General features: G+C 41.5%; 1 protein-coding gene and 1 pseudogene across 2 annotated transcripts; one reads left to right on the top strand and one right to left on the bottom strand.

Annotated features, from left to right (window-relative positions):
• Nucleotides 1–1,629: 1,629 nt before the first annotated feature.
• Nucleotides 1,630–20,722, bottom strand: LOC148003917 (zinc finger protein 431-like). Its single transcript, XM_087569086.1, has 5 exons — nucleotides 20,635–20,722; nucleotides 5,067–5,193; nucleotides 4,815–4,875; nucleotides 3,571–3,692; nucleotides 1,630–1,787 (listed from the first exon to the last, which is right to left on the bottom strand). The coding sequence occupies exons 1-5, from the start codon at nucleotides 20,635–20,637 to the stop codon at nucleotides 1,759–1,761; spliced, it is 342 nt and encodes a 113-aa protein (XP_087425212.1). The 5' UTR covers nucleotides 20,638–20,722; the 3' UTR covers nucleotides 1,630–1,758.
• LOC120094818 (TIMELESS-interacting protein-like) lies at nucleotides 18,138–19,335 on the top strand (annotated as a pseudogene). Its single transcript, XR_015629915.1, has one exon. The product of XR_015629915.1 is annotated as a TIMELESS-interacting protein-like, transcript variant X2 (transcript).
• Nucleotides 20,723–26,659: the final 5,937 nt, after the last annotated feature.

Here is a 26,659-nt window from a genome sequence, read left to right as displayed (position 1 = left end):
TTGACAATGAATCCCAGGGCACCAGCTCACCAGAGCTGGGTTTACCGGCAAAACATCATATGCCTGACTGGTATTTTGCAGTTTTATCATGTGCGTTTGTGTGACTGTGTGTGTTCCTAATACCAGCTTGGATCTAAAGCTTTCAAAAATAATCTTAACATTTAACACTTATTATACAGAATAATGGGATTATAGGGTTTTCATGCATTAAGTAATGGACTTTGACACTATTTCCCCCTTAATTTCTCTTGGGATTGAATTGAATCTGTAGATTGATTTTGGAAGTAGGGCCATCCCATGAGCATGCAAGGTCTTTCCATCTTCTAGTGTCCTCTTTAATTTTATTTAGTATCTACAAAATTTTCATTACAGAGGTCTTTCACTTCCTCGGTCAGGTTTAATTCAAGAAATTTTTTGGGGGGAGGATATTTGACATGATTGATGTTGGCTTTGTCAAAAGCCTTACATATCTATTGATTGATATGATTTCTATTCTATCAAAAACAAGAGATTTGTGAAATTTATAAAATTTATTGACATATTGAGCCAGCACTACATCTCTGGAATAAACCTGTTTGATCATAGTAATTTTGTGATTTATTATTGAAGAGTTTGCAGGCATTTTTAAAGAAATTTTGCATGTATTTATGTTGGAGATTGGTCCGTGTTTATCTAATTTTAGTACTAGGCCAATATTAACTTCATAGAGTTTGGTAATGTAACCTTCCTTTGCTATTTAATAGCATACTTTGAGAAGCATTTGTGTATTTTATTGAAGGACTGGTAATTTTTTTATTTGGTAAATATTTGATCACTACTTCACTTGTACTGCTTTCTACAAATCTGCTCAATTTTTTTTTTAGATCTTCATGATTTACTTTTGGTAGGTTATATATGTCCAGAAATCTACATACTTTATTTTAGAGTTTTCCACTTTATTAAAATAAGTGATTTCTAAAATGAGACCTAATGATTTTTCTGAATTTCATTAATGTATGTACTAACAACTCTCCTTACCCCCCAATCTATTTACGTTCAAGCTGTTCAACTTGATTATTTTTGTATTCGAGGACTCTATGAATACTACATATCATTTTAATCCCTCCCTGTCCCACAATCGAGCTCGTCCCATTTCCTTCCCCAAATTCACACTTTTGCCTAACCCCCTAACACTAAACACCCCCAACCTAACCTTACCCGTCCACTCCTTAACCCACACTGCCCCCCCAAAACTTTAACCCTAAACCCTAACATTCTAGCACTAACTGCACACCCAACCACCTTATTCATAATCCCTACCCTTCTAACTCAGCTGGTTTCCAATAGACTCCTGGCATTTACTTTGACCATGTGTTTGAACTGTTAAGTATTTTGGCAGATTTCAAAACACAAAGACTTTACCACATTGAGCCCATTCATAAGCCTTTTCTCAAGAATGCTATTTTCTGCATTCACAGGGTTTCAGTGAATGCAAGTATGAATACATTTATTATAGTGACAACTATAGAAATGTGCAAAGGCTTCACCATATTCACTACATTCATAGTTTCTCTCTAGTGTGGTATCTTTTATGCTGTTTGTGTTGATTTGGGTTTTAATGCTGTGAAAAGATACCATGACCAAGGCAACTCTTAGAAAGGACATTTAATTGTGGGGAGGGGAGGTATACAGATTCAGAGGTTCAGTCTATGATCAAGGTGGAAGAAATGTCAGTGTCCAAGCAGATATGGTGCTGGAGGATAGAGTTCTACATCTTGATCAGAAGGCAGCCAGAAGACTCTTCTGCCCTGGGTAGAGTTTAAGCATGAGGTCTGAAAGCCCATCCCCCCTCCACATTGACATACTTCCTCAAAGGTCACATCTACTCCAAAAAGGCCATACCTCATAACACTGCCACTTGCCATGGGCCAAGTATATTTAAACCACCATACCTTTGAAGATCACAGTAAAGGCTTTACTACATTGGTTACATTCATAGGGTTACTCTTTAGTATGTATGTGTTCTTTTATGTAGTTGGAGTTGGCTTGATTGTGAAAAGGCTTTACCACATTCATTACATTCGTAAGGTTTCTCTCCAGTATGAATTCTTTCATGCCTTCTAAGGTCATTCTGACCTACAAAGGCTTTACCACATTGCTTACAATCGAAAGGTTTCACTCCAGTATGTGTTGCTTTATGTTTTCGGAGACTAGCATTACAGACAAAGGCCTTACCACATTCATTACATTTGTAAAGTTTCTCTTCAGTATGTGTTCTTTTATGTCTTTTAAGATCACTCGGAACTACGAAGTCTTTACCACATTGATCACATACATAGGGCTTCTCTCCAGTATGTATTCTTTTATGTACTTGGAGAGAACTATGAGATGTAAAGGCTTTACCACATTGATCACATTCATAGAGATTCTCTCGAGTATGTATTCTTTTATGTACTTGGAGATAACTATGATATGCAAAGGCTTTATCACACCGATCACATACATAGGGCTTCTCTCCAGTATGTATTCTTTTATGTACTTGGAGATAACTCTGATATGCAAAGGCTTTATCACACCGATCACATACATAGGGCTTCTCTCCAGTATGTATTCTTTTATGTACTTGGAGATAACTATGATATGCAAAGGCTTTACCACATTGATCACATTCATAGAGCTTCTCTCCAGTATGTATTCTTTTATGTCTTTTAAGAGCACTGTGAAGTACAAAGGCTTTACCACATTGATCACATTCATAGAGCTTCTCTCCAGTATGTATTCTTTTATGTACTTGGAGATAACTATGAGATGTAAAGGCTTTACCACATTGATCACATTCATAGAGCTTCTCTCCAGTATGTATTCTTTTATGTCTTTTAAGAGTACTGTGAAGTACAAAGGCTTTACCACATTGATCACATTCATAGAGCTTCTCTCCAGTATGTATTCTTTTATGTACTTGGAGATAACTATGAGATGTAAAGGCTTTACCACACTGATTGCATTCGTAGGATTTCTCTCCAGTATGTGTTATTCCATGCGTTTTGAGATGACTGAGTTGTGCAAAGGCTTTACCACATTGATTGCATTTGTAGGGTTTCTCTCCAGTATGTATTCTTTTATGTACTTGGAGATAACTATGATATGCAAAGGCTTTACCACATTGATCACATTCATAGAGCTTCTCTCCAGTATGTATTCTTTTATGTCTTTTAAGAGCATTGTGAAGTACAAAGGCTTTACCACATTGATCACATTCATAGAGCTTCTCTCCAGTATGTATTCTTTTATATACTTGGAGATAACTATGAGATGTAAAGGCTTTACCACACTGTTCACATCCGTAAGGTTTCTCTCCAGAATGTGTTATTCCATGCGTTTTGAGATGACTGAGTTGTGCAAAGGCTTTACCACATTGATTGCATTTGTAGGGTTTCTCTCCAGTATGTATTCTTTCATGTACTTGGAGAGAACTATGAGATGTAAAGGCTTTACCACATTGATTGCATTTGTAGGGTTTTTCTCCAGCATGAATTCTTTCAAGAGTTTGAAGCTGAGAATAGTATGTAAAGGCTTTATCACGTGACTTACATTCATAGAGTTTCTCTCCAGTATGTGTGCTTTTATGTCTTTGGAGAGGACTATGTTGTGCAAAGGCTTTACAACACTGAGTATTTTCAGAGGGTTTCTCTCCAGTATGACATCTTTCATGCCTGCAAAGATAGATAGTTGGCACATGTGAAAGCTTTACCACTAAACTAATGAATCTAATAATTGGAAATTAATTTTATAATTTGGTCTAATTGTAAAGAAGAATCACATCTTAAGGTTGTATCACTTTGTTTACACTCATGGTTTCCCATTCATTATGGGTTGGTAAAAGTGTTATTACATGGCTCACATTTGTACCATCTTTTATCTCTATGAGATTTCTCATATATTTGAAGAGAAATGGAAGAGCTCAGAGCTTTACCACATTGAGTACATTCATATGCTTTCCATTATGTTGAAATACACTACATTTGCATACCACATCAGCAAAGTGAACCAGGACAAACAGAAAGGAATTTCCACAATCCTAGTATTCATAGGGATTTTCTGCTATGTGACTTTATGGATATATTCCCAATGAAGTTGGGAAACCAACTAATTATAAACTTGTATCACACTGAGAAAGTCTGCTCAAATGTGGACTACTACATATATCTTAATTGTTCTGGGGGTGGGGAGACATTGCTTCTTTCAATATCCTTGTGCTCACATGGCTTGTATCCATTGTGACACAGGATATAGCTGTTAAAATAACAAATGAAATATTTCCACATTGCATCATTCATACAGTTTGATTTTTTGTTCATCATAGACATATGGTATAAGAATTAAGTTTTCTCTTCAAAAACATTCTTGACTCTCATAAACTGTCCCTCTCACTTAAACTTAACAATGTTACTATATGAGTTATCAGCTTTACTATGATATATTTGCCTATTAGAAACATAAACTTATCACCTACTCTGTTTCTCTCTCTGTGCGTGTGTGTGTGTGTGTGTGTGTGTGTGTGTGTGTGTGTTATGAGACTAAACAGATTGGCAGGTATACAGAGTAGCTGTAATGTGGCTATGATTCAAATGGTAATATTTGTTAAGGCATTGTTTCCTTGTTTTCTTTCAAATCAGACACCTGACATTGAGGTACATGGATTTGTGAGAATTTAATAATCAATAAACTTAGAGAAGTGCTTTTTTCTTTACCACTGTTGCTTTTCTTTAAAAGTTCCAGGACATACTAACATTTCTTCAGAGGCATATTCATACCAACTTGCACATGAAAATTACCTTCCATGTCTTCTGAAACTTTGACAATGTTCTTCAATACTATGGTCTTCACAATTGTAACCTAAAATACAATACCAGAAAATGTATGATATATTATTGGAAATTAGGCAACATTTAAGTTACTATCTTCAGTGAACCTGACCTTTTCACCTCATTTTCCTTTATTCTCAATTGAAGTTACAGAAAAGCAACAGTAACAAAGGAACATTCGTTTCCTTATTTTAAAAACTGAAAGAAAATTTACTGTCTTACCTATAGCAGTGATGTTCCTGTAGGTCTCCTGCATCACATCTTTGTAGAGACTCTTCTGTGAAGGATCCAGCAAAGCCCATTCTTCTCGAGTGAAGTTCACATGTACATCATCATAGGTCAATACATCCTGAAATATCCCATACATGAGTACAACAGAAACCATGATACCAATATCACTGTAAATGTATGCTTCTGGTGCTTCCCCCACTTATTTCTTGACCCAGATGTTCTAATGTTAATTACCAAATCATCTTAGAAGAAAAGTGAGTAATAAGGTTTACCTCTGTCATTTCTTTGCTTTTTGAGTAGGATATAGCCTTGCAAGAGAAATGCTAATTAATGGAGAGAGAGAGAGAGAGAGAGAGAGAGAGAGAGAGGGAGAGGGAGAGAGAGAGAGAGAGAGAGAGGGAGAGAGAGAGAGAGAGAGAGAGAGAGAGAGGGGGGCAGGCGTGCAGTACTGAGCATATAGAGAAATTGTATGAACAATTACTAACTGCAAAAAATATCAAGTGAGCATATAGGCTCATGTCTTTAATCCAAGAACTGAGGAGGCAAAGGCAGGTATATCTGAGGTCTATCCAGGACAGCCAGAGGTACATATTAAGACCCTGTCTCCCCTATGAAAAATTAATCAAACAAACAGGAAAGATAGAAAAGGACTCAGAGGTTTTTACTAGAGATCCTACAAAGAATTACATTCACTGCAGTTCAGTATTCTTCTTCCAGAATCTTGAGGTGGCCCAGTTTAAACTGTAACAGTAATGAGATCTTACTACAAGGGAATGAATGTTTAAACAGATACAAACAGCTTCTATTGAGAGAACTGAGTTGGCCAGAGCAAGGCTGACTCCTCCAAGACAGGTTGTAAACTGACAGACTGGGAAACTAGGCCTAAGTTTCTGTTTCCCAGAACTGGAAAAGTCCAAACAAGTCAATTCTAAGCAAACCATCCCTCACAGGCAGCTAATCAGGAGCTTCGAATGACCCTAATAGCCTGCAGCAGCCCATACAGTCTTCAAATGCACGAAATCACTTCTGACACTCTTGATTGCCACATCTTTTAAAATCAGAAAGCAAGTTATATCGTTCCAACATACAAAGGCACAGAATACCCCTTCCCATTCCAGTAGAGAGGAATGTGTACATAGTGAGGGAAGATTGGACCAAAGCAAGAAACCCAGCAGGACAAACACCAAGCCCTGCAGCTCTGTCTCAGACACAAGGAGCCTCAGTTTCAAAAGGCTTAGATGGCCCTATATGCAGCTCTCCATGACAGGTGTCTCATAACTTGGGTATCTCTATATCTTGTAGTCTCAAATGCAACTCAGGCTTCATCCTCAGATTCATCCCATGCACTCTCACAGTGTCCTCCCTCACTGGGGATCTCACTCTGCCAAACACAGATGGCTGGAACAGTGCTGAACTGAAACCATTGGGGAAGAAGCCATAACCTTATTTTTCCATATTTCTGATTTCCAGAACTTGGGTACCAAGCTTGGACCAGTAGTAGCAGGTTTTATATGAAGTTCCTTCCTGGGTCTAGGAATGACTTTGCCAATTCCCCCTTCCATTAACTGAAGGCTTAGCAGGAGGGACTGTTTCCCTTAATTCACTTTCTTAGGCTTCCAATTCTGAGCAAAGACCTTCTCTTTAATGGTGATAATCTCTTTGAAAATTCATGCCTCTGTCTCAGCATTTGGCTGTCATGTGTAACTTCCCAGGGCTGCTTTTCTCTACAAACCACAGACTTTGGATTTATTGCTGCTCAACTTGTTGTTTTTTTTCTTGTAGTCCAGAATGAGTTACTAGTAATAATCATCTAACAGATTCAATATTTCACCTAAGAAATATAGCTATTTATTTTTTAATTCTGCCTTACTCAATTTCTCAGAGCATGGGCCGAATAAGAATGATTTGGGGTCAAAATACCACATAAATGACTTCTAGCTAGATCTTTCATGGAGTCTATTTTCCACTGAAATCCTATGACCTCAACTTCTGACTGCGTTACTTCCATGACTCCAGTCTTCCAGGTGCTACAACAACAGCCGACTAAGCTCTGAATACAGCTTTCTATGCTGTATTACCATCTCAAGCCCTAATGTTTACCAGGTTCCTCCAAAGGAGAACATTTCTAGTTTCTCTAGTTTCTGTCCAGCAACAAAATAACCTTTTTTTTTTTTTTTTTTTTTTTTTGTTCTAACTTGCTACTCTCCTACTTTGATTCAATTCTCTAACCAAAAGCATCTCAGGAAATAAACAGGTTCGCTTGTTTGGTCCAATCACATGACAGCCATCAGTTTGGGAGCTTAGGATAGAAACTCAAGCTTCAAGAAAAGGCAAAAACCATGAACAAGTAGGGTTTCCTGCTTGGTCACTGTCTCATAGTTAGCCAGCTCTCTTACCCAGCCCAGGCCCACTTGCTTAGGGATCCTGCCACCCTCAGTGTAGAGCCTTCCCACATCAATCATCACAACACAATCTCTCACTGATACAGCATGCAGACATTTTGATGAGGGCATGCCCTCAAGGGAGACCCTCAGATGATTGTAGGCTCTAAAATGTTCACAACTGAAGCTAACTAGGACAAAAAGGCAATAATATATCAGAAAGTTTAAAAAACCCAAATCAAATGTGTTAACAATATCAATCATTTAAGTAGCAAAAACAAAGAAACAAACCACACACACACACACACACACACACACACACACACACACACACACACACACAGAAAACCAAAAAATTGATGATTGCAACAATTGGAATACACAGATTTGCCAAGAAATGAGGAGAGACAAGCCTTCAGAAGAGGACACTAAAACTGTTTCCCAAACTATCAAAACCTCAAGAAACTCATAACATAGTAAATTTTCAGATTATAAAATTGTAGGTGCAGGTCTTTCATTTTCCAGAGAAACAATATAATTAGATTATAATGAATAGAATCACACAACGTAAATGGTACCAAAATAAAAGGAGACAGAAAGACAGACAGAAAGTGTTTTAAACATGAACTACAAGATTGTAATAACAATTTTAAGATATTACATGCCAATACTCATCCTGTGTATTCTGTTTCTCATCTTTGCCAACAAATGAAAAAATAAATATATAAAGGGGATTAGCTGTGGCAAAATCCCAGTCAATTGGACATAGTGGCAGCCTAAAGAACGGGAAAATATTTTTTTAAACAAATCCATATCTTATAGAGGCCTAATATATAAAATACATAAAGACCCGAAGAAAACAGACTTTCTAAAGCAAAAAATTCAATTAAGAAATGGGGTATAGGAGCTGGAGAGATGGCTCAGCGGTTAAGAGCACTGACTGCTCTTCCAGAGGTCCCGAGTTCAATTTCCAGCAACCACATGGTCACTCACAACCATCTGTAATGGGATCTGATGCCCTCTTTTGGCCTGTCTGAAGACAGGTACAGTGAACTCACTCACATTAAATAAATAAATCTTTTTTAAAAAGGGGGGGTATAAATCTAAACAGAGAATTCTCAAAAGAGGAATCTCAAAGAGCTGAGAAATACTTAAAGAAATCATTATCATCTCAGCCATCAAGGAAATGAAAATCAAAACTACTTTGAGAATCTATCTTCCACATGTCTGAATGGCTAAGATCAATACAAGTGACAAGTCATGCTGGTAAGGATGTGGAGAATGGGTAACAACTCTCCATGCTTGTAGGGTGCAAACTAATACTGCCACTATGGAAATGAGCATTTCCTCAGAGTCCTGGTGCCTCAGAACCCTGAAAATCCATCTATCTCAAATCACAGCTATAAAGCTCTTGGCATCTCTCTAAAAGGTGCTCCACCCTACCACAAGGCCATTTGCTCACCTATGTTCATAGCATATTTATTCACACTTGCCAGAACCTAGAAACAACCGAAAAATACCTCAACTGAAGAATGGGTTGAAGGACCCTAGTTCTTACTGAAGCCTAAGCGCTGTCAGGAGGCTTGGCCTGGTGGAAAGCAGGTAGGTTATGGGGACCCTAAGGGCTTTTGCCAGCTTTACATCAACTGCCTCTGGTTAAGATTAGGTAACAACCCAGCTTCAGGCCTCCGGCCAAGGCTAGGACAAGTTCCATTCTCCACCCAGAGTTCCTGGGAGAAGCAGGGACATTCTTGAAAATCCTGCAGAATGTACTGAGAGTAGCCTTATCCTCTGGTCTCAGATAAGAGCTCAAAGGCATGCCATATAAGTTTGAACTGTAAACCTGCTAATGTAACCTGTACCTCTGAAAGTATAAAAACTGCTTGTCACAGCCATTGGGGTCACCTTCCAGTCCCTCGCTACGAGGGGCTGATTGAAGGTTGACCCCGACACTCCCGAAAATAAACTCTTGCCTTTGCATTAAACTCCATTCTCATGCCTCACTTGGGGGATCTCCTGGTAGTTAAGACTCACTTTGAGCCCTATGGGGTAAACCAAAAATGTGGTACATTTATCACTCAGCTGTTTAAAAAGATGCCATCATGAATTTACAGGCAAGTAAATGCAACTAAAGAAATTACACCCAGAATTACAAACATGGCATGCATTTACTTACAAGTGGATATTACCTATTAGATAAATAATAATCCAACCCAGAGGGGTTAGTTAAAGAGGTGGACTCTAGGGAGGAAGCACAGATCTCTTTCTACAGGGGAAATAGAATAATTTCTGTGAGTAGACCAGAGTTTGATGGGAACAGGAGTAGGGAGGATCAGTTGAGGGGGATGCAGGGGAAAGTACAATGCAGGAAGAAACAGCTGGAATTAGGGGTTATTTGGGAGTTAGTATAGAAATCCAGTACAATGACAACTTCCTGGATGACCAGGGTGACCCTAATGAAAACTACTGGTAATGGAGGATATGGAGTATGAACTTACCATCCTTTGAAACCAGACAGGGCTTCGATGTTGCTAATAAGTTACATTTGGTTGAGCTGTTGGCCAAGGAGGTCCCTTGAGATCCTTAAACAATCCATGCTGATGCAAGGACAAACTTTTCTCTCAGATAACTGACAGCAAGGCCTGATCATTAAGGACAAATTCCACACAGAATGCAGAGGTCAAGCGAGTGCAGGCTCGGAGCCTTCGCCCCTGTGTTCTAGTCTCTTTGAGGAGAGAAGGTACTCTACAGGCTAAAAAGAAGAAAGAGAAACCTGGAAACACCCCTCGGCCCCCAACACCCACACACACCTACAATGGGTCCTTCCTAAGATGTGCTGGGGCATTATGGTAACAAACGTGTTTGAGTGGCCAACCAATGTTTGGTTTAACTTGAGGCCCTTGATATGAGAGGGAACCCATGACTAACACTGACTGGATTTCTAGGAATCTTACAGAAACTTAAATGGCAAGCATAGAGACAGCATGGGTCTATGCCAGGTCCTCTGCTTATATATTATGGCTGTTAGCTTGGTGTCTTTGCGGGACTCCTAACAGTGGAAGCAGGTGTAACTCTGATTCTTTGGATTGATCTTGAGATTTTTCCTATCAGGTTGCCTTGTCCAATATGAAGGCTTTCACCTTGTCTTTTTCTATCTTGTTTTGTCCGTTAGGTCTGCTCCTTTTTGAAGAGGAAATGGGTGCGGGGGTGGATCTTGGGGAAAGGATAGAAGTGGGGGGTAGTCGGGAGTGCAGGTTGGGGAAACAGTGGTCAGGATATATTACATGAGAATCTACTCTCATTTAAAAACTTAATTCAATATTGCTTAAATGAAAATGCAAAGAAGGGAAGCTGTAGTGAACAAAGAAAAGCAAAATCGTGGGTTGGGGATTTAGCTCAGGGGTAGAGCACTTGCCTAGCAAGCGCCAGGCCCTGGGTTCGGTCCCCAGCTTCGGAAAAAAAAGAATAAAAAAAAAAAAAAGAAAAGAAAAATCATAAAGATAGGAGCAACAAGATTGTGATACCTACAGTACTCGTTCTATTTTTGTAGACAGTGACTATCACATAGGAATGTAAAAATACCTGGAAGGGTTACTTCCTGCTTCTGATAATCTAGGCCTAGTCATGGAAGCTTATAGCTTCTGTACAATCTGATCTAGGTCTAGAATGAGGGGGCATAGGCCTGGAGTATTTAACAAAAGACACAGACTAGGGTCATTTGTGCTAAGAAAATGCCAAAGCTTTACTGAGGTTCACAGAATATACACCCCAAGTTCACTGGGTGGAGAATTCCTGGAAGCACAGTGGAAAAATAGGTTATGCCCTCAGGACAAAAACAGGAACAAAAATCAGGAACTGGGTGTTACTGCCCAGATGCCAAACAGAAAGATCAAGATGTTCCTTTGTTAGGAACTAAAGCTTCCACATGCATCAGCAAGGCTCAGCACCAGGCAAACACAGAGGGGGCTCAGGAGAGTTGGGCACTTGAGTGTTTTGGGCATCTGAGACTTAACTGTTAAATAAAATCACCCTTTCTTCTTCTTTTTGAACTCTGGCTGGTCAACTCTGCTCTTCTAGCTCAAACTCTTCATGCTAACCAATTCAAATTGAGTCTTTCACTTCTGACTGAATTGCTGTGCTTGGCCTCAAAGGGACTCTAGTAAACTGCTCTCTTCTCATTCTCTTGCTCATTTTCTCCTTTTCTGTCTTTAGCCTGCCTGTCTCTGTAAAATTCTCCAGGTAAAACTGCCCCCTCCTCTTACCCTCTGTGCTGCTTCCTCTTTACTTTTCCTTCTTTCTTTTCTCTGCCCCCCACCCCCCCCAGGAGCTGGGGACCAAACCGAGGGCCTTTTGATTGCTAGGCAAGTGATCTACCACTGAGCTAAATCCCCAACCCCGCTGCTTCCTCTTATATTGCCTCTTTTCCCTCTTCTCTTGAGAGTTGGGCATATCCTATTCTGTCAGATCTTAACCTGACTCATCATTTTTTCACCCACTCAATTATACATTACTTACAAATATGAGTGCTTCCTTCTAAAACTATGTTTACCTTCAAAACTATGTTTGGTAGCAAAGTTGTGTAGTAATGGCTGAGCCCTACCAATTAGAAACAGCTCCCCTGCCCCCCGCCCCTGCCAGTAAATTGGACAGTCTCTGGGTTCATAATGCGATCAAATACTCTGCAACACAGGAATTCATGACAAGCTCATCTTGGGCCCATTCTATATGTGAAATCAGAAGTTTTGTTCTCAGCAATGTGAAATATATATCACGCAGGAAAGAAAAGCAGTCACTTTCTTGTGTTAGCTTTCACTAGTTAGGAATGTGGAATTACAATGCTTTTCATTTCATTCCAAAGCAATACTCATAATTCTTTTTAAGAAAAACTAAAGTTTGAATATCTATTCAAATAGAAATGAGATGTTGTACAAAATTGCTACATTAACTATATTATGCATTAAGCCAAAATAAACCAATGTATAAAAATATTAAATGTTTAAATGCTTTCTCCAAGGCAAAAATGAAAGTATTACCATCTAAGATAAGTTACTTAGAACAGAGAAAACAAAGAGCCGAGTCAGTTATCTAAGACTTTTACATATTTGTTCAACTGTAATTTATCGTTACTATTTAAACTCAAACAAAACAGTAAATATGTTTCTTTTTTTATTTTCTTTTCTTTTTTTCAGAACTGGGGAGCGAACCCAGGGCCTTGTGCTCTACCACTGAGCTAAATCTCCAACCCCTTCAATCTGTTTCTTAACCTCGTTTTTACTTCTTCATGCAGTATGACTCATTGGCAGAGGGCTCTCATTCCATTCAAATAAAGCCCCTTTCTGCATTTTTACAGCATACTCTAATAGCACATTTGCTTCTCATCTACAACAACTCTTGCTACAGAAAGCTTGATATTTCATTTCTCTTCTCCACATAATGTTCTAAATAAATATTAGGAAAAAAACGTTTTGAAGAAGATTGTTTCAGCTAGATTCTCTGCTTTCTGCCCTTCTATAGGAATTTGGCAGGAATTTGACCTTGGACTTGGACTAGGACTAGGACTTAGGAAGTAGGTTCAGGTAAGAATATTTACATTTGGGCTATTAACATTCCTTCTCTCCTGTTAAACTAATGAGCCCCTAGAAACAATGATCACAGGTATTTGTGCCTTGTTTGTTCCTTGACCTAGAATTGACCTTATAACTTGCTTGTAATAAAAATGGTAGAAAAGCAGACTGGGAAAAATAGACCCGCTTCAGCCTCAGCACTGGCTAGAATCATGCTATATATTGTCTAATTTTCTTTTTCCTCTCAATCCTCACTCTCTCCCTTGAGACCCTATTGACTGACTGAGCTGGCTTGGTCACCCTTCATTTTCGAGTGCTACCTGCAAAGTTGACAAAATGGTTCAAGCTCTCAGATCCATCAGACAATAACAGTGCATTAAAGGTTAAAATTATATGGGAGAAAGAAATGGGTTGATAATGCTTAAGCTATAATTACATGCTGTTTTATGACCAATAAAGCACTGACCGTGAGAGTCTTTACAAGTGCATAATCCTTTATCCACTCCTTTAACCCAAGGCACCCTAGGTCCCCTAGAGGCACCTAGCTGGTCCTCAACAAATGAGCATTGATGTTATTTTCATAGTTAGGCAAGTATGAATACAACTGCAATGAACATGAGCATTCTGGTACTTTTTAAAACTAATTTCAAGTGCATGGAAACTATACTGAGAAGACTGCTGGGATCCATGGCAATTCTGTCATTTTTATGAGAAGTAAGTGTTGGTATGAGGAACCGGCTTTATGGTTGCAGGTTGTCTCCAAACCCAGCGATAGAAGTGACATCACCGGGGCTGGAGAGATGGCTCAGTGGTTAAGAGCACCGGCTGCTCTTCCAGAGGTCCTGAGTTCAATTCCCAGCAACCACATGGAGGCTCACAACCATCTGTAATGGGATCTGATGCCCTCTTCTGGTGTGTCTGAGGACAGTTACAGTGTACTCATCTATAATAAATAAATAAATAATTAAAAAAAAAAAAGAAGTGACGTCACCCAGAGGTGAAAAGGGACCTGTGCATCTGTTGTCATATATTTCCAGTGTCCTCCTAGCCCATCTCCTACCCTCACCTGCAAGAAGTTATGTCCCTACCCAAATAAAAAGCCAACCCTTCCTGACCTTCGCCCCTTCTTTCTCTTTTCCTCCTTTGTGCACCCCCCCACCTCCCAGCACCAATGAAACTGTCTCACGTGGAACCGTACTGGCCAGCTGTGGAGCCATGATTCCAATACAACACTCCATAGAATGGGATTGCTTGAGTGTAGGTATTATGTCCACATGTATCAGAATACATATATTAAATATGCACAACTTTATATCAACTATAAAAACACAGTCTTAACTAGTTTTAGTAGATATCTATGGAAAATCCCAACCTATTGCTATCAGAGTTTACTGCTAAGACACAACCCTGTGTCACATCCAGATTCATTGTCCAATTCTGGACCATGCTTTATTTCCTCTTTTTTTTTTTTTGTTTTCTCAATTAAGTCATACTTACAAAGATCTTGTCTACGTGACCCTAAGGATGTATTCTGTGTCACTAAAGTGTATACTAAAGTCCTCTTTCTATGGCTTTGGACATTATTTCATATCAGTTTCAGTTTCGCACACATACTATATAGCTTGCTAAATGAATTATTATGTAGAATATCTTTTACCAATTTATATAACTGTAAACAACACCATTACAGTGATGTTAAAAAAGCAATGTTCGGTATGTTAAATTTGCAGCAAAAATTCAAGAAAATCTAAAGAAAACATCTAATAATACATAACAGGACAGCTGATTTCAAAGCTATTTGCCATGTGAAAAAACGTCAGAATCATCAACAGGATTATGAAGAAATAGTACACATTTTGGCACAATGGAGATTCCATCTGTACTTATCAAAGAGCTACAATGATCAAAAGTTTTAGCACATTTGTGAAAAAATGAGATGTAGAGAAAAAAAGGCAAGAACATAAGCCCCAAATTATAGTCAAGTTTTAATCAAAAGACCTAAGGAAACTCAGCCAGGAAAAATGTGAACTTGACCAATATTACCTACGATTGCATGTGTATTCAAATGGAAAAAACACAGACTTCCCAACTCCAACAAAAATGACTCGAACTGACCCCTAAACTGCTATATTTCTGACCCTCCAGCCACTACTGACCCCACGCTCTAGAGCTCTCTGTGTGGAGGTGGTAAGAAAGGAGGGTTATGGCTCTATAGTTCCCATGCCCCTGTGTGATCACACAAACCCAGCCCCCCTGAACCCACACACAAACGAAGGTTGAAGAATAATTTAATGTCTGCTTGCACATGATGCCATGTGGATTTTAGTAATGATGTACAATCTGCCCTACCTACCTACACCCCACCCTGCACACCTGAGAAACCTCTGCATCTCAGAAACTCCTTTTGGACTCTGGAACTGAATTTCCCTGAATCACTCCATTCACTGTGACTGCTGATAGTGGAAAGGTAAAAGGGTTTTAACCAAGTATTGCCAAAGGATGATTCTCATAACCTCATCCCTACCAGTTTCTAAACTATTTGTAAAATTTATCACACAAAATGAATTTGCAATACAATCTTCTGAACTTCTAGAAACTGGATTTTCAGTTTTGAAATCTGTCTTTTGCACACCAAGAGCAATGCTTGTGTGCACACTGGCAGTGATATTATAATCAACACACCTTATACCCAGATGCAAAGCCTCCTCCCCAGGGAATCCACACTCAGAGAAGCTCAGAGGACAAGGCCCTCTGCCCAGGACACCACATGTACCAACAGCACCACAGTCTGGTTCACAGTCCACGTCAGTCCAGTCAGATTGGACACCGATAGCTTAGCCAACCTGTTGTTCCTGGTGGCTGCAAAATCTCCCTCACAGCTCTCTGATGAACTACATCAGAGAATATGGAAAGAACCTGCAAGCTACCTCCCACTGGTGCTCCTCCTGATTGCTAGGCTCCCCAGAGAATGGTAGCAGCTCCTCTATTGGAGGATTAGAGATTGCATGACTCATCACAAGCCTTCCCAGCTCTGCCCTTCCGCCCCACCCTAGGGGCAGACAGAGCCCTAGTATGGTAAATTTGTATTTTATTAGAATCTTCAACTCTCCCAGGTGTGGAGAGATCTTGGTACCACTTCTAGGAAAATGACAAGTATATTTGCCACTGGGCTACGACAAGAAAGTAAGTTCAAAAGAAAAAAAAAAAATACAGCTGAGGAATGTGGGAGCCAACTTGCCTGAGAACCCAACATTGTGCTAATTAGGACAGACAAAGGACAGATGAAAGTTCATCTAGTGGACAAGCTCAGTGGAAAAAAAAAAAAAACCATTGTTCTAGCTAAGCTTACAGAAGGGCTGATACAAATCTGGTGGTCAGCATTGCTTAGGAACAGGCTTGCCAAACGGAGGCTCATGACCTTTGAGGGGGAGTCAGGTTCCTACAGACCTAGGCATCCCGCAGGTGTGAGCCAACTTCATCATAGGCTAATAAATAGAGGTCTCCCAGCCCCCTGAAGATTTCTTCCTCTCCTAGTCTTGCTATAGTATATAACCAGAGCTTGTAAAAATAAAATTGTCACCTTCATCAGACACTTGTATTAGTGTCCTTCTTCAAGTCTCTTGTCCCCCATTCTCTTCTGGGTACCCCCTGGAACTTCGTTAACTGTCCTGTTGGATGGGACAGAGTAATGTGTTCCTGGTATCTTGGTCATCTTAATAAGCCCAATAGAATGACCTTGGGAATTTTGTTTACACCTTTTTTCTTCCTTGGCTGTCCCATCCTGCAACAGGGTAGTTGGCTCACTCCTGCGGGATGTTGGCCTAGGTCTGTAGGAAGTTGGGCCCTAGTAGAAAGTCACAATCTGTGAGTCTGGAGGAAATTGGCTCTCAGCAAAATGTCACAGCCCTGGGTCTGTAGGAGTCTATAGGAAGCTGGTTCTTTTGCAAAGCTAGCTGTATGGAGCTAGCTCCCAACAAAAGGTCAGGAGCCTCCACTTGGCAAACCTGTTGGAACACCAGATTTGTGTCAGTGCTCCTGGCAAGCCTTGTTACTAAGCAACTCTGACCCCCAGATTGGTATCCGCACTTTAGCTGGAACCTTAGGTTTTTCCACTCAGCTTGTCCTTTAGGTGACCTTGTCCTTAGGTGTCCTTTCATATGTTCTTTGTCTGTCCTAATTAGCTCAATGTTGGGGGTCTCAGGCAAGTCGGCTCCCCACACTTGGCTATTTTGTTTGTGCCTTAGAACTGACCCTATTCTTTGTATGTACCCAGGCAGTCAAAGTGGGTCAGGGTCTGTAGGCAAATTTATCAGCCTGCTGAGGCATGGAACGATTGGAGGGGCTGAAAGTTCTATCAACCTTGGTGGAAGGAACAGGGAGGTGCCTCTGGATAAGAACCGATATTCTGTGCATATTTTGGAGAATTGTTTGTTAACTTGTGGCTTTGCTTTCTATGGCACTGTGGGGCATAAAAATTAGGAAAAACAAACTCGAGTGAGGCAGCTGTATTAACCAGCAGTCCCCCCAAATGTAACTATTGGCTTTGCATCTTCACTCCCCGCAGCGGAGACTGTTCGACTCAAGCTTGTGGGCTGAGTACAAGGAATTAGATTCAAGGATCTTTTTCTCCTCCATCCTTGTTTCTCTCCTATCTGGTGTTAGGGGGTGAAATGGGGGTGGGAGAGGGGGCTGAAGAGGAGGAGGTTTAAGCCTGGAAAAAGAAACCACAAAGTAGCAAAGACCAGCAAAGATCCAGTTAGCTGGGTCTAAAATGCTAAAAGAGGATCTAGCCTAGGTAGATTTTACAGTCCATGTATGCTGTCACCCTTAAGTTTGTTTTACGTTCAGGTTCCAGTTTAAGTTTTGAACAATTTAAATATAAACTGGAGGATACAAGTCTGACCACTTAGATAGGACATTTACACAGCAAACATTTCCAGGATGTTTAAGTACACCAGTGCCCTAAAACAGTAGGTTAGTGACAGTGTCCTAAGTGGAAGGTCTCAGAGGAAGAAAAACATAGGAAAAGGAGAAGGGAGAAAGTATAAAAGCTGGGGGGTGGGGTGGGGGTGGGGTCTTAAACTAAGTAAGCTTGGAGAAGTGCTGTTGGCACGCTTGGCGGTGGCCGCCGTTTGGGTGAGGAAAAAATGTTGGAGCAAGAAGAAAATGGCTTGTTTGAAATACCAGATTATGAACATGTAGAGGATGAAACTTTTCCTCCCTTCCCACCTCCGGGCTCTCCAGAGAGAGATCCTGCAGAAGCTGAAGCTGATGAAGGGAGTGGAGCACCTGTTCCTGTTCCGCCAAAGAGAATAGTTAAAAGGAATATACCCAAGCTAGATGCTACAAGATTGACTTCAGAGAGAGGGCTTCCAGCCTTAAGGCATGTATTTGATAAGACAAAATTCAAGGGGAAAGGTCATGAGGCTGAAGACTTGAAGACGCTAATCAGACACATGGAGCACTGGGCGCATAGGCTATTCCCCAAACTGCAATTTGAAGATTTTATTGACAGAGTTGAAAACCTAGGAAATAAAAAGGAGGTTCAGACCTGTTTAAAACGAATTCGACTTGATCTGCCTATTGTACATGAAGATTTTGTTAACAATAACGATGAAGTTGAGGAAACTAACAGCCTTGATGCAGCTGCCACTGGATTTGATGCCTTTGTGACAAGTTCATCTGACAGCAAGAGGTTTGCTTCTGAAGCGAGTAGAAACCTAACAGAAGAGCAGCAGCAGAGAATTGAGAGAAATAAACAACTGGCCTTGGAAAGAAGGCAGGCAAAGCTATTGAGTAATAGCCAGTCCCTAGAAAATGACGTGACAGTTGAAGAGAGCAGTACTGGTGAGAATCAAGAAGAGTCAAATGGATTGATCTCTGCTGATGGTCCACATGACGTTCCTTCTGCCAGCACACAGGAAGAAGGACAGTTGGAAGCAGAGGAAACACAGCTGGACCATCCTAACTTAGACTAATCCAGAAATGTTCTAAGTAGCCAACCCTCTACAGCAGAATCCTACAGGCTTGGAGTTATTTGTAGTTTTTTCTACTTTGTATAAATCCTTAAGTCTTAAGGCTTCTGTGGATTCCTGTTTAAAATACGATGACTATTTAAATTGTTTCCTACTTATTTTAGTAAGTCTATTTATTATTTTTGGTGTTCTGTATAAGTCTGACTTTATAAGCTGTTTTGTAGTTTGCATTGAATTGTTTCTTACTAAATTGGGTAATGATTAAAATGTAAATATGCCCTGACTGTTAGGTCAGTTTTTATAAAGAAATAAATTATTTTGTAAGCAACAAAAAAAAAAAAAAAAAACTAAGTAAGCTTAACAAGAATGTCACCTTGTATACAGTTTACATGAGGGAAATGGAAAGAAACGGGAGACATCAATGAAGTCAGCAGAAACGTTAAACTACGAAGTTAGCAGAAACATCATATAATGGGACAGACTCAGGAAAAGTCTAATCAAACAGTGCTGCACAAGGAACTCAGTGTATTTCAAAAATATTCCTTACCAAGCCCATAGTGGGCTAGACACCCATAGCCCCATATTGTGGCAAGACTTGTATTCTCAGAATCTTAAGCAACCCCTCCCAAATTCCCTGGCCCCAAGCATATTCCTGGTTTTAGGGGAGCTGTTTTACCTCTATATACAGGGCTCCAGGGAAAGCTCCCAAGGACTAGGCCCTAGATGGTTACTGGCTCTGCCAAGCATGTCCCCGAGTTTCAAAAGGAGCTCAAACATGGGGACCTCAGGAAAAGGAGGGAAAGCGTAGCTTGATCAGGCCAGCGCTCAATAAAAGTGTTTTGTTGTTTTACATTTTCTAATGGTTGTCACCGGGTGTCATCTTGCCCATGTGGCAGAACTATGCTTTTCTCAAGAAGAAAACTAAACCTTTATGGCACACCAGGCCTGACTGTTGATTGTGATCCTGTAATGCCCCATTGATCAGTTTGTTAGAGGCCTGCTCTTTGATATGGAGATGGGCTTAGTGGCTGGTTGCAAATCAGGGTCTGGGGCCATATTTCTGGACAATCCTGGTGAACAAACTTGTGTATCCTAGCATCCTAATCTCTAACAGGCCTGGTTAGCTTACTACTTACACGTGGGGTGTTTTGCAGGCAGTCCTCTCTCAGCTAAATTCTACTTGGTGTGCCTTGCTATCTCCTGACCTTTAGCACATCCTTTACATCATCAATTCTACTCTTACATTACAGCTGGAAACTGGATTGCTACCCAGCACATGAGATGCCTTCCACAACCTCCACAAAATAACTCCAAATGGTTCTTACACCTTAATGTTAAATGCTAAGAACAGAACTTGTAGAAACTAGGCTTCTGAGTTTGGGATCCCGCCAAGGATCTTTCCATACACAAGCCAAATGCTCTGCACAGTTGCAGCCCCTACAGGGAAGTTTTTCAGAAACTGCCGCTGGATCCAGTGAGTGGCTAAGACCTCATGGGTAGCCGCCGATTCCCACTCAGCCCGGGGAAAGACCCACCACACCACCTTCCACTGCTCAGTCCCATGCCGGTCCGTCCGTCCATCCGCCCGCCCGTCCGCCCGCCCTCTCTGCCCCTTTGTGTGCAGTGACCCTGTGCTCACCATGTCGCAACTTTGGAGCTTGCCTGAACATGCCTCAGAGAATCCAAAGGCAGAACAGAGAGCACAGCAGCCAGGACCAGTTAAGACTACTTAACTACTAAACAAATCCTACACCTAGGAACCCGGAAAAGCCCGCCTTCTCTTCTGATTGGCAGGTGCATTGAAGACTCCAATTGGCCAGTAGTCTTGAGTGACTTGAGCACCTCCTTAAGGGTTACAGTGAGCTGAAGGTACAGGGTAGGTACACAGTTCTCGGCCCTAGCATCAAGCCTGGGACCAGACCTTTTCCAGATCTACAGGAATTTGCATTTCAGTAGCACTTGTGCTTGTCCTCCAATAGCGTTCTCATCTGTCTCCCCGCCCAGCCCCAGGAAGGACCCACCACACCACCTACCACTGCCCAGCCGCTTGCTCCTCCCTTGCGTGAGTGGTGACCCTGTGCTTACCAGGTCCTCACTTCAACCTGCTCTCAGCTTACAACATTCAGTAGTCTCTTTCCCTTCTGCCTCCAGGAATCGAGGTATACAGCGTGCATAACCCCCATACTCAACTTGCAGTGGAGTTATTGATCTGTCCCACAAGTGGGAGGGTGCCCAAGATATTAACAATTAAAGAGAGATTTGAGGAAACAAGAGTTTTGTTTTGTGGCTGTTGGGATTTAGACCCTACAATCAGCTGACCTTCATATATTCAACACACCAAAGCTGTCTGGGCCTCCAGGTTCTCCCAGCACTCCTCAGTCCCCACGTGTAACAGGGCCTGTCTGGCATACCCCACCTTGTACCTTGAACTTTCCAGCGCAGGGGCCGAGTTTTCCCTTCCCCAGAAGCTCTTCCTATATCATCCAGAAATTTTGTACTCTTTGTCTTTCTGTTTCTCTGCCTCTCTCACCCTCCCTCTCACCTTTCCATCCTTCCCTCTCTTCCCTCCACCTTCCCTCTCACCCCCCCTCCCTGCCTACTGCATTTTTCTCCCTGCTTGCCTTGCTTGCTCTTTCTCTCTTTCTCCCCAGCCCTGCTCCTTATCCTCACTCACCATATCGACTTTTCTGACCTCTTTGGGACTAGTGAACTCTGTATCCTTGGGATCAGTGAGCCCACTAGAGAATTGCCCCCAAGAAACACTGTCATTTGGCTTGGGTGGAATCCTTCGTGCTGGGCTTAGGTAAACTGCAGCTAGTTTTCACTGGTAGGTCCTGGAACCCTGGGAGACAAACCTTGTGGAACACTACTGTTAGCCAGCACATCCTCTTCAGTGGGAAGGTGAACACACATTCACACACAGAACTGTTTTAGTAAAGGTTCTCTAGATGAACAGACCTGATAGGACGAATCTCTGCATGTTGAAAGCAGATTTATTAGAATTTTCACATCGTTAGTCCAACGATGGCTAACATGGCATGTATAGGGGTAGGGAAACCTATATGTGAACATAGCCAGACTCATTCAGTAAAATCCCACTGCTTCCTTTCTTGAAGGAAATCATTGCTTTGGAAATGACTCCTATCCTCTCCTTGCCTGCCACAGGGGGGAAATCTTTCTCATTTCTTCTGTCTTGTCTTACATGATGGCTATTCCTTGTATTCAAAGTGACTACATGTGGAATTAACTAAAACTGAAAGGCTTTGGGTACTGTAGGGGGATTTCTCTTAATTATAGATTTTGGAATTTGAAAACCCTTCTTTAATCTAGATTTTTTGAGTTGTTAAGATCCACCTTTACTCTAGGTCACAGCTTCTGGTGACAGCCTACATATATAAAGAACACTGAAGATGGTAGCTCATTCTCTTTGTCTACTTACCTTACCTCTCCCTAGCAAGTTCTTTCTTGCCTTTTCTTCTTTCTTTTGTTTTCTTTCTTTCTTTTCTTTTTCTGGCATTAAAAAGCCTACTTCTTTGAAACTCTGGTATATACTGAAGACAGACAGACATCCAGCCACATGGACTGAACCACACTGGATTCTTCAACTTTCCATTGGTAGACAGCCACTGTTAGTGAGACATTCTAATAAATCCGCTTTCAACACACATACAGAGATTCATTCTATCAGTTCTGTTCATTAATAGAATGTTTAGTTGTTGTTGTATAAATACAAAAATAAAAAAGTATTGGTGTCTCTTACCCTGCTGGGTTCGGCACCTCAGTGCCCCAAGATATTCGCTAGATATCTTGGTGGAAACACATCCCAGCCACACGTTTTCCTACACTCAAACCCTCACAATAAAAGAAGACACAACACAATAATCTTTGACCCAATTGGTAAGATATAATTGCCCTCTTAAACATACAAAGCCCGGTACCATCCATCCCTTAAGAACATTGATAACAACCTGTAAATACACAGAGCAGAATCTTAACATCACCTGCCATGGCTTCTCCCCCCTCGCCTTCTCTCTCCTCCTTTCTCTCCTCCTCTCCTCCTTTTCCTTCAAACTTCTCTCCAGCCCATCCTTCCTTCTCCTCCAATGACAGGCCTCCTTCTATCCTGTACCTGCCCCTCACCTGTACTTTACAGATTCAATGGAGAGGTGGTTCTGGTGAAGTCACCTGAGTTCTGAGTCCTTGACTAGGCAGCTGTCCTTGGGGCATTGGAATTAGCATCAAAATACAGTAACTTCAGGGCAAACCATAACATTTAGTAATATAGCCATGTGTGCATACAAGGCTTTTGTTTTGTTTTTCCACCTTTCCACTGAGGAAGATGTCCCAGCTAACAACTGTTATCCACGGTGTTTGTCCTGTTTCCTGCTTTTCTCTCAGACTTGTCTCAGACCTACCAGGTGAGAAGTAGCTGCAGTTTACCTGAACCCAGATGAAGTCACAAGGCTCAGGGAAATTGCAATGCTAGAGTAGATAGGTTGGGTAAAACTAATCCTCCACAATGGGAAGGCCCAGAAGATATGGCCTTCACGAATCCTATAAGACGAAAACTGGTGAGAGGGGCACCACACATTTGAAAAGTGTTGTTCTTGCCCTTTTCTGTGTGCCAGACTGTAGGGTTGGAGATGTTGCTCAATTAGATGAATTAAATTCAATGCTGCCACAGGCCAGGTGGCAGCATTGAATGGCAAGACATAAGGCGAACATAGTTATTATACTAGTCAGAGTAGACAAAACAACGTTTATAATGACATAGCCTGTAATGATCAGCACAGGAGAGGTGAAATTTATAATGGCATGACTGGTTCAGACCTTTGGTAGTGCCTAATCAGTCATGGTGTCCAGGCAGGAAATAGATAAGAAGCCTACTGCATATCTGTTTGATCTCTATAAGCAGACACATTCTCAAACAAATGAAAGAGAGGCTACATTGGATCCTGGCAAAAGGCAATCTTGGCCAGTAAATCAATTTCCAGACTTGAGTCAGTTTGCAGGCCCAGAACCCCTTGAATGAAGGGGTGGCTAGGTTCCCCAGAGGAAGGATCTTGATAAGACACCTAAAAATTTTGCTATTAGCCTCTTTCCAGTTCTTCTCCAGAGAGACCTGTAGCCTTTTACAAGGATAACTGTACACTGGGGAAAGCAAATAATCAGACTTTCCAGGGTCTATCAGATACTGGTTCTGATCCCAGGAGATCCCAAGAAATGCTATGGCCCTCCAGTTAAAGTAGGGGCTTATGGAGGACAGGCGTTTAATGGAGTTTTGACTGATGCCTGACTCACAGTAGGTCCAGTAGGTGCCTGAACACATCCTGTGGTCATATCCCAAGTTCCAGAATGTATAATTGGGATAGATATACTTAGAAATTGGCATTCACAGTCACAGACCATATGAAGGTCAAGAAGGAAGACCGAAATGTGGATGCTTCGGTCCTTCTTAGAAGGGAGAACAAAATACTCACAGGAGGAAATACAGATATAAAGAGTGGAGCAGGGACTGACATAGACTGCCCCACCTGGGGATCCATTCCATATGAAGACGTCAAACCCAGTCACTATTGTTGTTGCCAAGAAGTGCTTGCTGACAAGAGCCTGATATGATGTCTCTGAGAGGCTCTGCTAAAGCCCTACTGATACATATGAGGATGCCTGCAGCTAACCATTGGACTGAGCATGGGGACCCCAATGGAGGAGTGAGAGAAAAGACTGAAGGAGGTGAAGGGGTTTGTAACCCCATAGGAAGAACAACAATATTGACAAACCAGACCTCAGAGTTCTCAGGCACTAAACAACCAACCAGAGTACACAAAGAGGGACCCATGGTTCCAGCCACACACATGTACCAGAGGATTGCATTGTCTGGCATCAATAGGAGGAGAAGCACATTTAGTGGGTCTATTTAGATTCTGGACATAGCACATTCCTTACTTGGGTGTGTTACTCAGGCACATTTACCAAGTGACTAGGAAAGCCACTGGCCTTTTGTGGGGCCTGGAACAGAAGACTCTTCAACAGGTCCAGGCTGCTGTGCAGGCTGCCCTACTACTTGGACCATATGATCCAGCAAACTCTATGGTACTCGAGGTTTTTGTGGTAGATAGAGTTGCCGCTTGGAACCTCTGGCTGGCCTCTGTAGATGGATCACAGAAGATACCTTTGGTATCTTTGGAGCAAAGCTATACCATCATCCCCAGACAACTGTTTTCCCTTTCAAAAACAGCTCTGGGCCTGCTATTAGGTCTTAGTAGAAACTGAACATTTGGCAATGGGACACCAAGTTACCATGTGACCTGAATTGCCCATCATGAGCTGGGTGTTATCACAAGGACAGCTTGGAAGTTACCAGGAATTCTGGGGTTGTTGCCTCCTGCACAGCTCCAATGTGAGGTCTGGCTAATGGTGGGACTGGCAGTCAGACAGGTACCACTAACTCTATCAAGCTGTCAGTTCTCATGTCTGTCAGAGTGTCCGCACTGGCTATGTCTCAGTTTCCTACCACTAACATCTTTGAGCTGAGACATTGAGCTGAGACATTAAATATTGGAAACCCATACAAACAAGGACTGGTCTATCTACCCTACCTCAACCCATTTCCTCATTGTTCAGAAACACTGAAGTTTCCAGAGTGGAGTCTGTGAGTCTATTCTGGTTCGATGCTACATGCCTACAATAACAGCAATCAAGAGGCTGAGGCAGGAGGACTGCAAACTTGAGGCTAGGCTGAGGTACATAGTGATACTCTGTCTCAAAAATTAAAATACAGGAAAAGGTAAGAGGCCCACCTGCCCTCAGAAATTTCCTAAGCCCTCAGTTGGGATCCCAGGAAAACCTAACTAAGAAGGTCCCCCAAATCAAATGGGTAGTGTCTTAGTTGGGGTTTCTCCTGTTGTGAAGAGACACCATGGCCATAGCAACTCTTATAAAAGAAAACATTTAGTTAGGGCTGGCTTACAGTTCACAGGTTTAGTCCATTATCATCATGGTGGGAAGCACAGTGGCATGCAGGCAGGCATGGTACTGGAGAGGTACCTGAGACTTCTACATCTGGATTTGCAGACATCAAGAAGAGAAAAGAAAGGGAGCAACTAGGCCTGGCTTGAGCATCTGAAATCTCAAAGCCCACCCAACAGTGACAAACTTCCTCCAAAAAGGCCAAACCTCTTAATAGTGCCATTCCTTAAGAGCCTATGAGGGCCATTTTCATTCAGACTGTCACAGGTAGAAAGAAACTGCACAGCTTTAAAATGTGTATGTGATCATTAGCCACTGTCTAGGTAGGGGAGGTGGAGGGAGGCACGGTGTGGAGAATGTGCAGAATGAATGTTTCTGGGAAGCATGACTTCAAGACTAGAAATACTTTCTTAAGTAAATTTTTGCTCAAATGCCCACAAGTCTATTCCTTTGTCCCTATCCTTTACAATGCAGAGTTGACATTTAATCAAGATTCTAGAGAAAATAAAGCCCCCATACTGCTGTGCTGGACTTGTGGTAGATGCTTCTCTAGCCTATTCTTTTTCTCTTATTCTTTCAACCACAACCTTTAATCGCATCTTCTGAGGAAAGACTTATGCGTTTGATTCTTCTGATATCACACAGGCTCAGGCAGGAAGGAGGAAGGGCCATGGTGGCTGCCAGTGGAGAACAGG

This window comes from Rattus norvegicus, chromosome 9, assembly GCF_021556685.1.
Source record: "Rattus norvegicus strain SHRSP/BbbUtx chromosome 9, alternate assembly SHRSP_T2T, whole genome shotgun sequence".
In the NCBI taxonomy this organism is placed as follows: domain Eukaryota; kingdom Metazoa; phylum Chordata; class Mammalia; order Rodentia; family Muridae; genus Rattus; species Rattus norvegicus.
This window is presented reverse-complemented; position numbering and strand designations above follow the sequence as displayed.